General features: G+C 34.8%; 1 protein-coding gene across 1 annotated transcript; it reads left to right on the top strand.

The window, feature by feature from the left end:
• The first annotated feature begins 3,711 nt into the window (after window positions 1–3,711).
• Window positions 3,712–11,423, top strand: LOC124845690 (glyoxylate/succinic semialdehyde reductase 1). Its single transcript, XM_088102051.1, has 8 exons — window positions 3,712–3,905; window positions 4,924–5,034; window positions 5,112–5,210; window positions 5,989–6,090; window positions 10,268–10,383; window positions 10,581–10,659; window positions 10,745–10,915; window positions 11,151–11,423. Exons 1-8 carry the CDS (start codon window positions 3,801–3,803, stop codon window positions 11,238–11,240), a joined length of 873 nt encoding a protein of 290 aa, XP_087958177.1. The 5' UTR covers window positions 3,712–3,800; the 3' UTR covers window positions 11,241–11,423.
• Window positions 11,424–14,819: the final 3,396 nt, after the last annotated feature.

Genomic DNA, 14,819 nt, shown 5'->3' with positions numbered 1-14,819 from the left:
ATATTCTCAAAATGCATGGTAGATAATAATTTTGATGTTTTTAAAATATATTAAGTTATTTTAATATATTATATGTTTTTATAAAGCTAAGTTGAATGTGTACTTCACAAAACCTTCAATAATTTCATAAATATTTTTAACTTTTAATTTCTAAATTTCTAAAATACTCATGTTCCTCCCTAGTATTTGACGTTGATAAAATAAATGATATTATATATCCAGAAGATACTCTGGTGTTTAAGTGAATCAATTAAATCAGTATAATATTAAATGTGTAATTAATAAAAATGTAAACAAAAAGTCTTAATACAAAAATACAAAAAGAGTGTCTTGTATTTTTGTTGTCTTTGTGTCTAGTTGAGTTATGAATTGCAAGAGTTGTCGAATATTGCACAAGTTCTTAAGGAGAGAATGATATTTATTACTTTCTACATTGCGACCGATGTACTTATCGTTGGTTTTGCAACCAACATAGTGTTGGTAGTCAAGTATCAATGTTGTCGGACACATCTTTGTCCTATGGTATGGGGTGAGATGGAGGTATAATCAAAGAGAATAAGGAGGACCCTGCAGAGGAGCATGTTGAGTTTGGATTACCTAAGAGGCGAGGGTACGAGTCGGTAAACCCCTTAGTTAAAAGTTATTTCTCCAAGTTCAGGTAGTCTAGTATTTTAAATTCTTGGTTAAACAACATCTATGTTTTTTATAGGGGAGTGTCTGTTGATTGCAAAACCAACGACAAATGCACTACTAGTCATAGCGTAACAAGTGATAAATATCATTCTCTCCTATGAGACTTGTGTAACACTTAACAATTCTCGCAATTCACAACTCACTTAAACACAAAGATAACAAAAACACAAGAAACTCTTTTTTGTATTTTTATCAAACAGTTGGTATGCACGAAAATATAACATATAGTATTTACAACTTGTTAAGAATAGAGTTCATGCACTTCGTTCTCATGCATTAACAAACACCTCAATTCTATGCATGTCAAAATCAACTCACCAATATACTCAAATCCTATCCCTAGTGACTTTGAGCCTATGATAACAATCCCTCAAGTCCTCAACCAACAATCAAGCATTAAGTTAAGAGTCTTAAAATTACTAATGAATCGTTTTCTATCTCTAGATACAAACTCTATTAGGTATTAAATTTCAGTTATAGGTTCAAGTCATACTTTTAAATACATAAAGAACCGCAAATCAAGCAAAGGATGATCAAGCCATAACAAGCATTAAGCATATAAATCAAATACTAACTTTGAAATAAAAAGGTGTATGTATTAACATCACAAAATACATAAGATTCAGTTTATTATATCTAATCTCAACAAATAAGAATAGTCTTCCATGGTGGACAAATTAGGGTTCTATAAATTGAAGAGATAAGAAAAAAATTGAAACCAAAGATAGACGCACGCCCTTTCCCAATGTTTTTGGCAACTACTTTATGCTCTAATTGTGCCTCTTCTTTGCATCAACACCTCTAATTTGTGACCTATCTTTCTAGTTCTCCACACAACCTCTAAGATTCTTTTCCCAACACCCTAAGTGATTTTATTAATGTAATATTGAGGAATTATAAAAACTTGCAAAAACATGATTAAATGCCCACTTTCGTGTATCAGAACTAACAGACTCGCCCATCAACTTCATTATCGCTAAACAAAGCCTAAAAATTGATGCTATTTGACTTGTAACTCGTTGTACGAGCCATTTTTTGCCTAGCGACTCAAATACTACAAGTTTGGGCTATCATTTTGGTCCAGTGAGCAACCAACTCGCCCATCGAGTTAGCCTAACACATAATGATGATTTTTTTGTCGTCCATGGGTGGTATGTGGCAACATAACCCTATAAGTGAGTCTTTTCTTCATGCTTACAACCTTGGGTGCGATTCTAGAGTCTTTAAGTGGGTATTTGTTTAAAAATAATTCTTTCTTGTCCAATCATGCTTTCTTGAATTCCAACTTATTTTCCTTCACCAGAATTGATTTTTATTTCCTTATTTTACACACTCAAAGAGAGATTAAAGGTAAAACAAACATATACTAACTAAAACACAAAAACACACTAAACTTGGGAAAAAGTAAGGTAAAAGTTGTAAAAGAGTTGATTTATTCATGAAAGTATACACACAAAAACACGTAAACTCAATACTTATTAGTGTCTGAAGACATTGTGTCTCTTAAGAGGGTAAATGTAATTGATAATGTCTATCATGGCCGAGAGGAGTATGGGGAGGAGTTCTATTTTTGTTTATATGGAATTTTTTGTTTAGTTAACGTTCGTCTACCCTTTGACGAGTTTACAATGGGTGTACTCAGACTTCTGAACGTAGCTCCAATGCTATTACATTTGAATAGTTGGTATTGCCTTTAAGCCTTTAGGTTAATATGTAAATCTTTATATCTATCTCCTTCTCTTGATTTTTTTTTTTGTACTTTTACCTTACATGGTAATTGGATCCGAATACCTGGTTTTCCTTGGGAAGCAAGTCAGGTACCTACCTCTTAGGTGCATACTCTCAATCTTTCAAGAAATTAAAGAATGATTTTTTCAGGGTAATGATTAACCCTGCTGGTTGCTCATACTTTTATGATGATAAAAGTAATAAGAAGTTTTCTTTCTATTGGACCACAACTCTTTAGGTACAAGGAAGGATTGAAGGACATCTTGTCTGAGGAGAAGCGAAGAATAGTGGGGATATTGGAACAAATCCTAAAGAAGTTATCGATTAAGAATATTGTTAGGGTTTACTTATCCACTAAGCTTCGAGTTGAATGGTAAGTGTAGAATATATATTGTAACTTGAATATTTTTTTGAACAAGTCTAAAGATTTTGTGGTGCTTGCAAGTTACATGGCTCAACATTATGCCAAGGTAGAAACGAGCAAGGACATATTTCACCGCCTAAAGAACCAATTGGCCAATGAGGCCAAGAAGAGTGGGAACATTGTTGTTCCCAACTTGCAAGGATCAGTGGTGGATACCCATCGGCCAACAAGTGGCAATAAAAGGCTCGTTCCTTTGAAGCAGAGAGGGTGTTAGAAAAGATAGAAAGAAACTAAGGGTTGAGTTGTTTGGCGATGTTGGAGGTTCGACTATAAGGAACAAATAATTCGACTTAGGTGGTTTAGAAGGTCCTTTAATCGTGATGAGGAAAGAATTGTTGACCAACCTAAAGAACAGTGTGTTAAAGCTAGTGGAGGAGACTAATTTGACTATTTTTGTCTTAATCATGTTCTAATCCCAAAAACGATACCTTATTATAGATCAATCACAATTCACCTATCGTAGAGTTTGGCTAAGACAAATCTTAAACAAATAAAAATATAAACAATAAATAAATAAAAGAAAACAATAACAAGACCTACAGTCATACAAATATTGAAACAAATGCCTTAACTTAGGAAATTTAGTCCCTTTGTTAAATTCTTCAATACAAATGTCTAAATTTAGTTTTTTAAAATTGTTACTATACACAATAAACTTAAAAGATTTTACCAAAATATATTATTAGCATATTTTAAGTTATTATATTAATAGAATTATCATCACTTAAAAATTAAAAGTTTAAGCGGCTAATAATACATAAAAAATTTAGGCTAGTTCTTCATTCTCAAAATTCCCAGGATTTATAAATTAAAAGATTTTAAATATTTACAAAAACGTGTTGTTTATAAACGATACTACCGATATTTGTTATGGTAAAGGAAGCGGCTTTCCTGAGAAGTTGGGAAGAAGAGAGTGGTGAGTGAGAGTGAGAAATCAGAAGAGAGAGAGAGAGAGATGGAGGTTGGATTCTTAGGTTTGGGGATAATGGGCAAGGCTATGGCAACCAACTTGCTACGCCATGGCTTCAAAGTCACTGTTTGGAACAGAACCCTCTCCAAGGTCTCAATACACATTCCTCCAACTTTTTCAAGTTTCACTTTTTTCTTTACTGTTACGTTTGTGTGTGTCCATACAATGATTTCTTTCAATAATACTGGTTCATTATTATGGTTAATATGAGTTTCTGCATTTTTTTTTTGTGTAATTTTAATTTGGGGTTCCGTAGAATAGTTTCTTCTCATATGTCATTAACCATACTTCAAGTTGCACAGAAAGTTATGAGCTGAGGTATTGCTCCTGGCGTTTTGGAATGCAGCTTAGCAAATTTAACTGTTTTCTTATAGATGATGTCAGACAAGTGACTTCAGAAAATTGTGATACAGATTTAGCTCTCTAAAATAAGGGTTAAGTAAGTAATCTCATCTGTTGTTGAGAAAATCAACTGTTGATATTGTCGTAAAAAAGCTGACAGAAGATAATAAAAGTAACAAACAAAGATTTCCCTAGATCACTGTCAACATTGTTACAACAATTTTAAGGACGCGATGTGTTATACAAGTTTTCTCATATACAACAGGAACTTCTTGATAATTTCGAGGATACAAAACTAGCAAGTAATAACGAAACCTAGGATATAAAGAAGATAAGAGAAGTTAGAAGAACCGAGAATAAAGTTCGTGGAATAATATTTCTTTTTGAGAGGGAAGAAAGAGCTTGTTTTTGGTTATCCTCTTGGAATGAGGTGCTCTATTTATAGAGCTATAATCAGAAGGGTAACGACCCAATGGTCAAGACTTGCGGACTACTCTTTGCATAACGGTTTTGACAAACATTCATCAGCACAAAAGGAACAGTGTTTTGCAATACTTACCCAATGAGTATAACAGATATTACAGCACATCCATTTTTTGTTGTGATGGTTTGTGTAACATCAATTTTTAATTCTTTTATTGGATTCCTTAGTTTACCTTCAGACATGAGTTTTAGTTTAGATATACTTTGTTGTCAGCAAATTAGAGTGTTTATTAACTATGGAGCTCTCAATATATGTGTTGGCTTAGCAACTTTCTGATTGTAGTGTGAAGAACTTGTGCAACATGGTGCTTCTGTTGGAGAAACGCCAGCTACTGTAGTCAAGAAATGCAAGTATACAATTGCAATGCTATCTGATCCTTCAGCTGCTTTATCGGTCAGTTGTTGTGAATATTATTTTAACTAACTTCTTTTTTAGCTCTTATATTAATTCTGTTTGTGGTGACTTTCTAGGTTGTGCTTGATAAAGATGGTGTTCTTGATCATATTAATGGAAAAGGTTACATTGACATGTCAACAGTGGATGCTGATACATCCTCCAAGATATCTGAGGTTGGTATACCCAGCTGATGTTGTGATTTGTGTAAAATGTAGTCTGTCTACTTTTCCAAAATTTTTCTACAGACTCTTGTTGCTCAACAGAAACTTGTAAATTAAAGAGAGGTTGCATCTAGTAATGTTGCATGACTTCATTTTCCATATTGCCCAGGGTATTTTGTGTGAAAATTTGTATCATTTTTGTTCTGTATTCTATTTCATCTTCGAGGACCCCATTTTATTAAGTATTTTATAGCCGAGAAACATTGCTCTAATCCTCCCTCTTCTCTCTCTTCCCCTGGTTTGAAATCAGAATAATGTAATTTAGTTTGCAGTTTAGCTTGTGGGGATGTCGTGCATTGCAAGTTTTTATCTAATGATAAGTTTGTGATGATGTCATTATCTAGTATTTGGCCATTCAAAATTCCCGTATAAAGGAAGTTAAATTATCTGGGGAGTCAACAGTACTGGGGATTTGTTTTTGAATGAGGAATAGTTGATATGAAGTTAAGCTTTCCCAACCGTTTAAATGTGAATGGGAATGCTATATATTACATTATTTGCAGATTCTTGCTGTAGAACGTTTGAACATCTGCAACCCCTAAATAAATAAATATATGCTTCGTTATATTTGTCCTTTTGTGATATATGCATTGCTTAGGTTATTGTAGTATACTATCTTTGCCAGTTCATACTATATGCATAAGATGGTACTTCACATTTTACCTACTCAACCATTCGAATGGAAAGAAATCCATATGCAAGTTGCCATTTACAGACCTGATTTCAACAGGCTATCAAAGCAAAAGGTGGTTACTTCCTTGAAGCTCCTGTTTCGGGTAGCAAGAAGCCTGCAGAAGATGGCCAGCTGGTTATACTTGCCGCTGGGGACAAGGTATTTCTAAATGTTATTCTGTAAATTGTTGATAAATATTCTTTGCGAGCTTCTTTTTTTCCTTTAACTATGCGAGGGCGATGAAATATTCAGATGTCTCTTCTCTCCATCAAATGACCTGTTTGCATGACTGGATGTTTTCAGAGTATAAGATGCATAAGATATATCAGCAACCCGATAATGCCCTCAAAACCTTTTAATGAATGTATATTGATGATCAGTGTTCTCCTGGAGTATTCTGTTGATATCCCAAAAGAAAATTTGATGTATATTTGAGCTATTTAAGCAATATCTAGTGTTGTAAAATGCAATCCGATGACAATAATGTGAAGGTAACATCTTCAAATTATGGAAACATCTTTTGCTTATTGTTATTCATGTTGGGTACAAACAAAGTTCCACATCGCATAAATATGAAATACACATGGGTTTATATACACATAAGATACATCCCTTAATAAAGGTCTTTTAGAGTGGTATCAAAAGCAAATCTGTGAAGGCTTAGCCCAAAACGGACAATATCTTACTAATGAGGAGACCGTGTATATTGAACCTACACAATACCTGGTATCAGAGCCCATGTTGTGAACCAACTATTCCTTAAATTTCAGTTGCAAAGGAGTTATTATAAATGGGTAAAACATCCTTTTTTTTTCACGAAGGTTAGTCATGAGCTTAACTTAAAATAAAGTTATTATAGAGAGAGAGAAATGGAGAAGTAAGCAAGGTTGCAAGACAGATGTGTCTGGTGCCCTCAATTTATGTAACATATAAAGGGTGGCCAATGCAGTTTTACCCCACCAAGGAGACTGTTTCTAGGTTTTGAACCCACTGACTTCCTATTCCAGATCACAAGGTAGTGCCTATGCTCCTCATCTTGTGTAACATGTGTACAATTAAAATAAGAATATTGTTTTTGATGGGTTGGAACCCCTTGCAATTATTGCAGCCATTTAGAAGGAGAGATAAAAATAAAGTTGTCTCACAATTTAATATTAGTAGGACACTGGTGCTCTTTTTATCTTTTGGGCCTTTTCTCTCCCATTGGTATTTTAAGTGTTGTGCGGGCCATTGGAAATAGTCATCTATTGGTAGAAATGTGTATGTTCTATAGTATTGATGCTAGTTCAGTGAAGGAGCAACCATAGTTAACCTTTTCTAAATTTAGTATGAAGGTTAGGCCATGTATTTGCTGTCTGGGAATGTCCTGATAGAATTTTGTAAATTAAATGTTTCATGCCTTCTTCGTTGTATGAGCCCTTAATAGAACGTGTGAATAACCTGCAAATCACACTTCAAGCCCGTTGAGGCAAGCCATAAACTAAAAGAGAAAGAGAAAAATTCTCGCCAAGAAAGCATTACTATGTTGTCAGATATCTGTTGAAGTTGGGTATGTAATTTTGACGTTAGGCTTTGTTGATGTCGTGTGTGTTGGGAGCTGTGACCTGTGTGAAATATGCAGTTTGAGTTATTTGTTTTTGTTCTGGTTCAATTAGATTTATTCTTTGATTAGGATTGATTGGTCAAGCTTGTAGTATTCGTGTTGATGTCTGATAAACTATAATTCGCCTCAAGTTTATGCATATAATGGTTTTCCCATTTAATGTAGTATTGGGTCGACCAAGAATCAATCCAAGGATAGAGCAATCAATTAACTAGCTATAGTGTGTGTGATGTTATTTTAGTGGGGAACTAATCTATCTAAACTTATTTACTACACACACTAAATGATATGCTAAAATTGCTAAAACAGAATGCAACCTAAATCTGATCCTAAGCTAGTGCTAGCATGCAAGATGAACTATAATTATTTATTTTAGCTTTTAAATGCAAATGCAACGTCTAGGATGATTATATGCATGTATGAAATACCCAAACTAACTAATCCTAAAAAAATCTGAACTCTAACAGAACCTAAAATGATGTAGAAAAGGTTATACACACTGTTTGATGAAATTCCTGAGAGAAACCTAAATGCACTCTAATTGTTTGATGAAATGTTGGTGTGAAGTGGAATTATGCCGTGAGCTACAGAAATGTTATCAACACTGAATAAAACTAAAACCTATGAACAAAACAACTAAAGTCTACCTAAAATACCTAATTCGAACTGAAATGTGATAAAACTCGAAAATGAACTATGGAATGGCTGTGAATATATGCGAAAAACAATTCTGTGGCGTATTGAAGCAATTATATGAAATGGATGATACAGAACACTCATACAGGAATATAATCACTAAAAGGAACTGAAAATTTAGCCAAGAATCAAGTAATTCGAAAATCCATAACTATGAACCCTAGATAACGAAAATAAGTCTCAGTGAAATTCACTAAATTCTACTTCTAATGTGATGCGAATTGAATCTTGGAGGTTGTGGAAACATGTACAGCACAGAGAACAACACAATTCAACAGCAAGAATGCATGGAAATGCAATACCGACGTACGAATGGAACTGTACACAAAAAATGGAATTAACAGTCAAACCAGGTATTTGCTCCTAATCAATTTCAACTGGATTGAATTTCTGATGTTCAAGAGCCGCTATGTGCTTCTTGAATGAAAGAAAGGCCTCTATGTGCTCGTTGTATTACAGCAAAGACTATGCATTTGCTATAATGCCATTATACAGAAATTTGATCAAGTTAATCTTGAATACTAGCGAAAATGGGATTTGCCATGCAAGAAACTGAAAACATGTTTAACACTACAATTGAGTAAAACAATCAGTTTGAGTAGTCCAGGATTGTTTATATCTTCAAGAGTAAATCTCTTTACAATGAAAGAAATTGAAGAAATGCTGTTAAATGGCATGTCTCTAGCTTTCTATGTTCAGCAATTTTGAATCTTTTCTTCTCTGCCCAAGCTTCGTCCACAAATCTCCAGAACTCCACCCCTTTATTCTATTACAAATTTCCTATTTATATCTAGCTACCTCTAAATTGGTTTTACCTACAATTACAAGTCAAAGAGACTTCCTACAGCAGGTAAACATTGGTGCAGCAGCTCCTTTCAAGTACATTTGATAATCCTGGTTCAGCAGGTCGCTGGTTTCCAGGTTAAGGTTACTTCAGCCTTCAAAAATGACTATTAGAATTCTTCACTTGCTGCAGCTCATGATCCAGCCCTTCTCCAGTCATATAACAGCAGGTCCAGCAGCTGATGGAGTTCAAAACTAGTGCAGGTTGTCCTGGTTTTATTCTAGCTTAAGTGCTTTGATCACCTTCAATTGTAGGTCAGCGTTCCTTAACTATTGCATCTGGAACCTATCAAAGGTTGGAATAGTTTCGTGAAAAGGAAGCTCTATGTACTGCTGCAATTATTCATTAATAAACTGAGAAAACATTAACTATTTAAGCTACGAAAATATATTATACGATACTATAATGTTAACAGTCTAACCTGCCAAGAAATAAAAGATATTAAAAACTTGGTTAGCAGCAACTACTACCTAAGCTGGAATTAACCTTCAACAAAGTAAAGCTAGATACAATTTTAAACCGAAAACAGCAAATGTGATTAACTATCCTATTTTCAGAAACAGCAACTAAAATGTAATTAGGTCTACAGTAATACTAGACAACTACAAGAGTTTACTACCAACACTACTTAACTACTACAGGCAAACTAGAACCAACCTAGGACTTAAACTAATAATACAAAGTAAACAAAACCAAAATGAGAGTGAGAATGTAATGGAGCAACCCTATGCTATCAACTGAAGTCTAAACTAGAACAAATGAAACTTAAGAAAATCTAAGACAACACTACTATACTTGTAGATAGTCACTAAACTAAGCTAAAAACTACTAATTAAAAGAAAATACAAGTTAAAGCCTAATTAACTAATATACACTAAAAACGTCGTAATAGACTAAGAATCACGCAAACTTGGCCCTAAAAGAGTGATTTTAAGCTTAAAAAATTCTAGCACTTGGGAACTCATCAATATCCATAATTCTAGTGTAGTTCAAAGATGTACAAATAGTGTTGCTTGTTATACTCTAATTATCTGAAAACAATATTCACATTTCCTCATATTTAAGTCTGTGTGAGAGTGCTCTCATTCAGATTCCTTGTTGTATACTGCTCCATACTGAGGAAAATACAAGAGAATTAATATGCATTGCGCATATTTCTGTACATTACAGTTGTTGATTCTTTTGACATGCAGGCATTGTATGATGAAGCACTTCCAGCATTTGACATACTGGGGAAGAAGTCTTTCTTTTTGGGTGACGTTGGAAATGGTGCAAAAATGAAACTTGTTGTGAACATGATAATGGGCAGGTAATGTTTTCTTCACCCTTTTCCTGGCTCCATCATTTTTAATTTGGAGTGGATAGAGGGGATAGCAGTATTTTATGAATCAGCTAACAAGAAATAATCATCCACATTATACTATTAGTATTCCTTCTTTGGCTGCAAGCCAAATGCATGTCCATATTTTCTGTCTTGTTCTGTAAATTAGTTTTTCTCCGTTACAGTATGATGAATGCTTTCTCTGAGGGACTCACACTAGCTGAAAGAAGTGGTTTGGACCCTGCAACTCTTCTTGATGTGCTGGTAATTGATTTCAACCACGGAGATTCTTATTGGTACCTTTCGTTAGTACCATTTTAAACAATAATTGGGGAATTTTTGTGTGCAGGATCTTGGTGCCATAAGTAACGGCATGTTTAAATTGAAAGGACCTACAATGCTTCAAAACAGTTACTCCCCAGCATTTCCACTGAAACATCAGCAGAAGGACATGAGGTTAGCTCTTGCTCTTGGAGATGAAAATGCTGTATCAATGCCAATAGCAGCTGCAGCAAATGAGGTAAAACTATTTTTCAAATATTTTCTTTTAATGGCAAAAAACGATAGGATCTGTTGCTACTTCTTTAGTTCACATGACTGCAAGTCCGGTGAATATAACGACTGGTGCTCAAATTACTGAATTGGCTTCATTTGTTTCTTTAGAGATGGAACCCTTTTATTTTCTATATTATGCTTTTATGTTTAGTGACTATCATGGAAGTTTCATGAGGTACTAAAAAACCCTGTTTTTGTAGGCTTTCAAGAAGGCCAGAAGTATGGGGTTGGGAGACCTTGATTTTTCGGCAGTTCATGAAACTTACAAAGCACCTGATCGTTCATCTTGACTGGATGACTTTCTGAAGTGATTAAGCCACCATCTGGTCAACAGTGTGACGTGAACCTTTTAAAATATCTGTTTGAGCATTGGTCATGATTGTAGAATCTTATTGAGATGAATGATCCTTTTAAAATTTTGACACCATTGCAAAAGTAAGCCTTAATGTGTGAAAACGAGTTTATTAGTTCAATTCGTTGCAACTGTTCACTTACATTAATGTTTCAGTTTAAGTGAGTGGTTTGGAATAGGTTTAAGACGAATCTGACATCTGTGATAAACTCTCTTCCATCGCATTCGTCTTATTTTGTTTCACACAATCTTTTACATGTTTCACGTATCACCAAGAACCTTTTAAGTGTTTTTCAATTCGCTAAAGATAATTGTGTGTTTTTCGAATTCTTTCTTCATTTTTGCAACGTTCAACACCAGGAAACAAAGGTGATTTATATAGATATATGGGGTCCATCGCATGTATGTTCTATAAAGGATCGCGATATTCTAACAACACAATTTTGACAAAAAATTGACAACGTTACGTGTCAAAAGGCTATTGGATCATTTAAGATATTTTTTTTTGTTAAAGTTGACAATGAATTTGGCTTCCGAAAACGTCCCTCTCAGTTTTGTTTTCATTCTCCTCCATTGTTGCATTTTAGTTTTCATGTTGTGTGTGTTTTCTCTCCTTTCTCTCTCACGAAGCAAGCTTCATCTTCTCCGGCGAGACTCCGGTGAAGCAATGGAAAACTCCGGTAATAAAGTATTTTTTTTTTCCCTTTCCATTTTCCATTTCCTATTTTCCATTTCTCATTTTCCCTTTCCCCTTTTTTCCTTTTCCCTTACTCCATTTTCATCCTCTCTCTAACCTCTTTCATCGTTCCCTTTCCTTTCTCTCTTCAAGTTTTCTCCTTTCTCTCTTAAAGCTCACTCCTTTCTCTCTTCAAGCCTTCTCCTTTCTCTCTTCAAGCTCTCTCCTTTCTCCCTTCAAGCTTTCTTTTTTCTCTCTCGTTTCTCTTTATTTTAGCTTCATCTTCTTCGGCGAAGCAACCCAGCGAGAAACATGTTCTTCTTTATATTGATTTTGTTGTGGGAAATGGAAAACTCCGGTGACTTCGGTGATGAGAGCAAGATATCTCCACTATTCCTTTTCCTCTTTCCCATTTTCCACTTCCTCTTTCCCATTTTCCACTTCCTCTTTCCCATTTTCCATTTAGCCTTTCCCCTTTCCTCTTTGCCAATTTGTGTTTCTTGTTTTGTTAATTATTTTTTGGATTGTTCTAACATGAATTTTTTTTTATGCAGTTGTGTGTGCAACATTCTTTCAAAACCAAGTTTGTTGATGTTTTGAATGGAAGATTGACTCATGAGGAGAGGAATGTCTACTTGATAAAATTATGGAATGTCCACTTTACAATCATGCTGATGTTAATATTTTAAAAAATTATTGTAATGAATTGTATCGAACATTTCCAATTCACAACATGTTTTTTCAATGTTAATATTCATGGATTGAACCAAAATATGTTCTCATCATGGAATGTTAATGGATTTGATACACATGACCATTAAACTCACTCAACCATCTCAAAAATTGGAAAAAGTCACCAAAAACACAGACAAAACCATCATGGGGAGTCCAGTTGAACTACCTTGGTTTAAACACCTATAAAAGCCCCTGTCAATCAATTACAGAGACAAAAATAGAAAAAAATAGAAAAAAATCACCCATAGGGACAGAAAAATGACCCTGGGGAGTGTTGTTCATCCAGGTGGGGAGTACAGTTGAAGTTTCTGTACACATGACAATTTTTTCTCTAGTAATCGATTACAGGGGTCTTGTAATCGATTACCAGAGAAAAAATTGTCATTTGTACAGAAACTTCAACTGTACTCCCCACCTGGATGAACAGTACTCCCCATGCTCTATTTTTGTTAAATTTTTCATTTTTTGAGATGGGTGAGTGAGTTAAATGTTATTGGGTGTGCTCCCTGCATCAATAATGAGGTTAGGTCATTGATTTCTTCAAAATAAAAATGTCCATTTAGGTGGTTTTCTCCAATTGAGGTGAGGTGCATAACTCATGCTGTCAACTTTGACCTTGGCTGACTATTTTAATCATACATTTTTCCACAGACCTCCAAATGATATGATTCTTTTTTTTTATTAGAAAGTAGACTAAAAACTCTTTTCAATGACTACTAATTTATAATTTTTGGACATCTGAGTAGGTGCAGTTAATTCCTTAAAGTTAACGTTTTATATATTTCTATCACCTTTGACCTTTGCTGGTTATTTTGCTCATAACTTTATTCATCGAACTCCAAATGAGTTGATTCTTGTTTTGTTGGAAAGCTCTTTGAGTCTAGATTCCAACAAAACAAGAATCAAGTCATTTGGAGTTCGGTGGAGAATGTTAAGAACAAAACAAGTAGCAAAGTTCAGAAAAATAGAGTTGGGGAGCAGTGTTCATCTAGCTGGAGAGTACAGTTGAAGTTTTTGTACAAATTACCCTTTTTCCTCTGGTAATCGATTACAAGACCCCTGTAATCGATTACCAGAGGAAAAAGGGTAATTTGTACAGAAACTTCAACTGTACTCCCCAGCTAGATGAACACTGCTCCCCATTCTCTATTTTTGTTGAATTTTTCCTTTTTTAAGATGGGTGAGTGAGTTCAATGTTATTCGGTGAGCTCTCTGCACCAATAATGAGGTTAGGTCATTGATTTCTTGAAAATAAAAATGTCCACTTAGGTGGTTTTCTCCAATTGAGGTGAGGTGCATAACCCATGCTGTCAACTTTGACCTTTGTTGACTATTTTAATCATAACTTTTTTCACAGACCTCCAAATGATGTGATTTTTTTTTATTAGAAAGTAGACTCAAATATCTTTCCAATGACTACTAATTTATAATTTTTGGACACCTGAGTAGGTGCAGTTAATTCCTTAAAGTTAACATTTTATATATTTCTACCACCTCTGACCTTTGCTGGTTGTGTTGCTCATAACTTTCTCCATCGAACTCTAAATGAGTTGATTCTTGTTTTGTTGGAAAGCTCTTTCAGTCTAGATTCGAACAAAACAAGAATCAAGTCATTTGGAGTTCGGTGGAGAAATGATGCACTTGTAATCGATTAGAGGGACCTTGTAATCGATTACCAGTGGAAAAATCCCCTTTTGTACCAAAAGTTGAGGAGTGCTACCTAGACATGGCTGAAGCACTCCCCAGCAGTCCTGACGACTGTGTTTTCAAGGTTTTGTGGATTAATCCTCCCTTTTGGCCATGGTTTAAGGTGTCCACAACAAGCAATTTTCAAGTTTGGTGAGTCCTATGTGGATGGAAGACCCACTAAGGGTGTTTATAGGTTGAAAGGTGAAGTCCTGCACCATTGACACATGAATGATGCACTTGTAATCGATTATAGGGACCCTATAATCGATTACCAATGGAAAAATCCCCTTGTGTACCAAAAGTTGAGGAGTGCTACCCAAACATGGCTGAAGCACTCCCCAGCAGTCCTGACGATTATGTTTTCAAAGTTTTGTGGATTGATCCCCCCCTGTTGGGCATGGTTTAAGGCGTCCACAA

This window comes from Vigna umbellata, chromosome 11 (genome assembly GCF_029865625.1).
Source record: "Vigna umbellata cultivar VRB3 chromosome 11, Vumbellata_1.0, whole genome shotgun sequence".
Taxonomy (NCBI): Eukaryota; Viridiplantae; Streptophyta; class Magnoliopsida; order Fabales; family Fabaceae; genus Vigna; species Vigna umbellata.
Note: the sequence above shows the minus strand (reverse complement) of the source record. Positions and strands in the feature narration are given on the sequence as shown.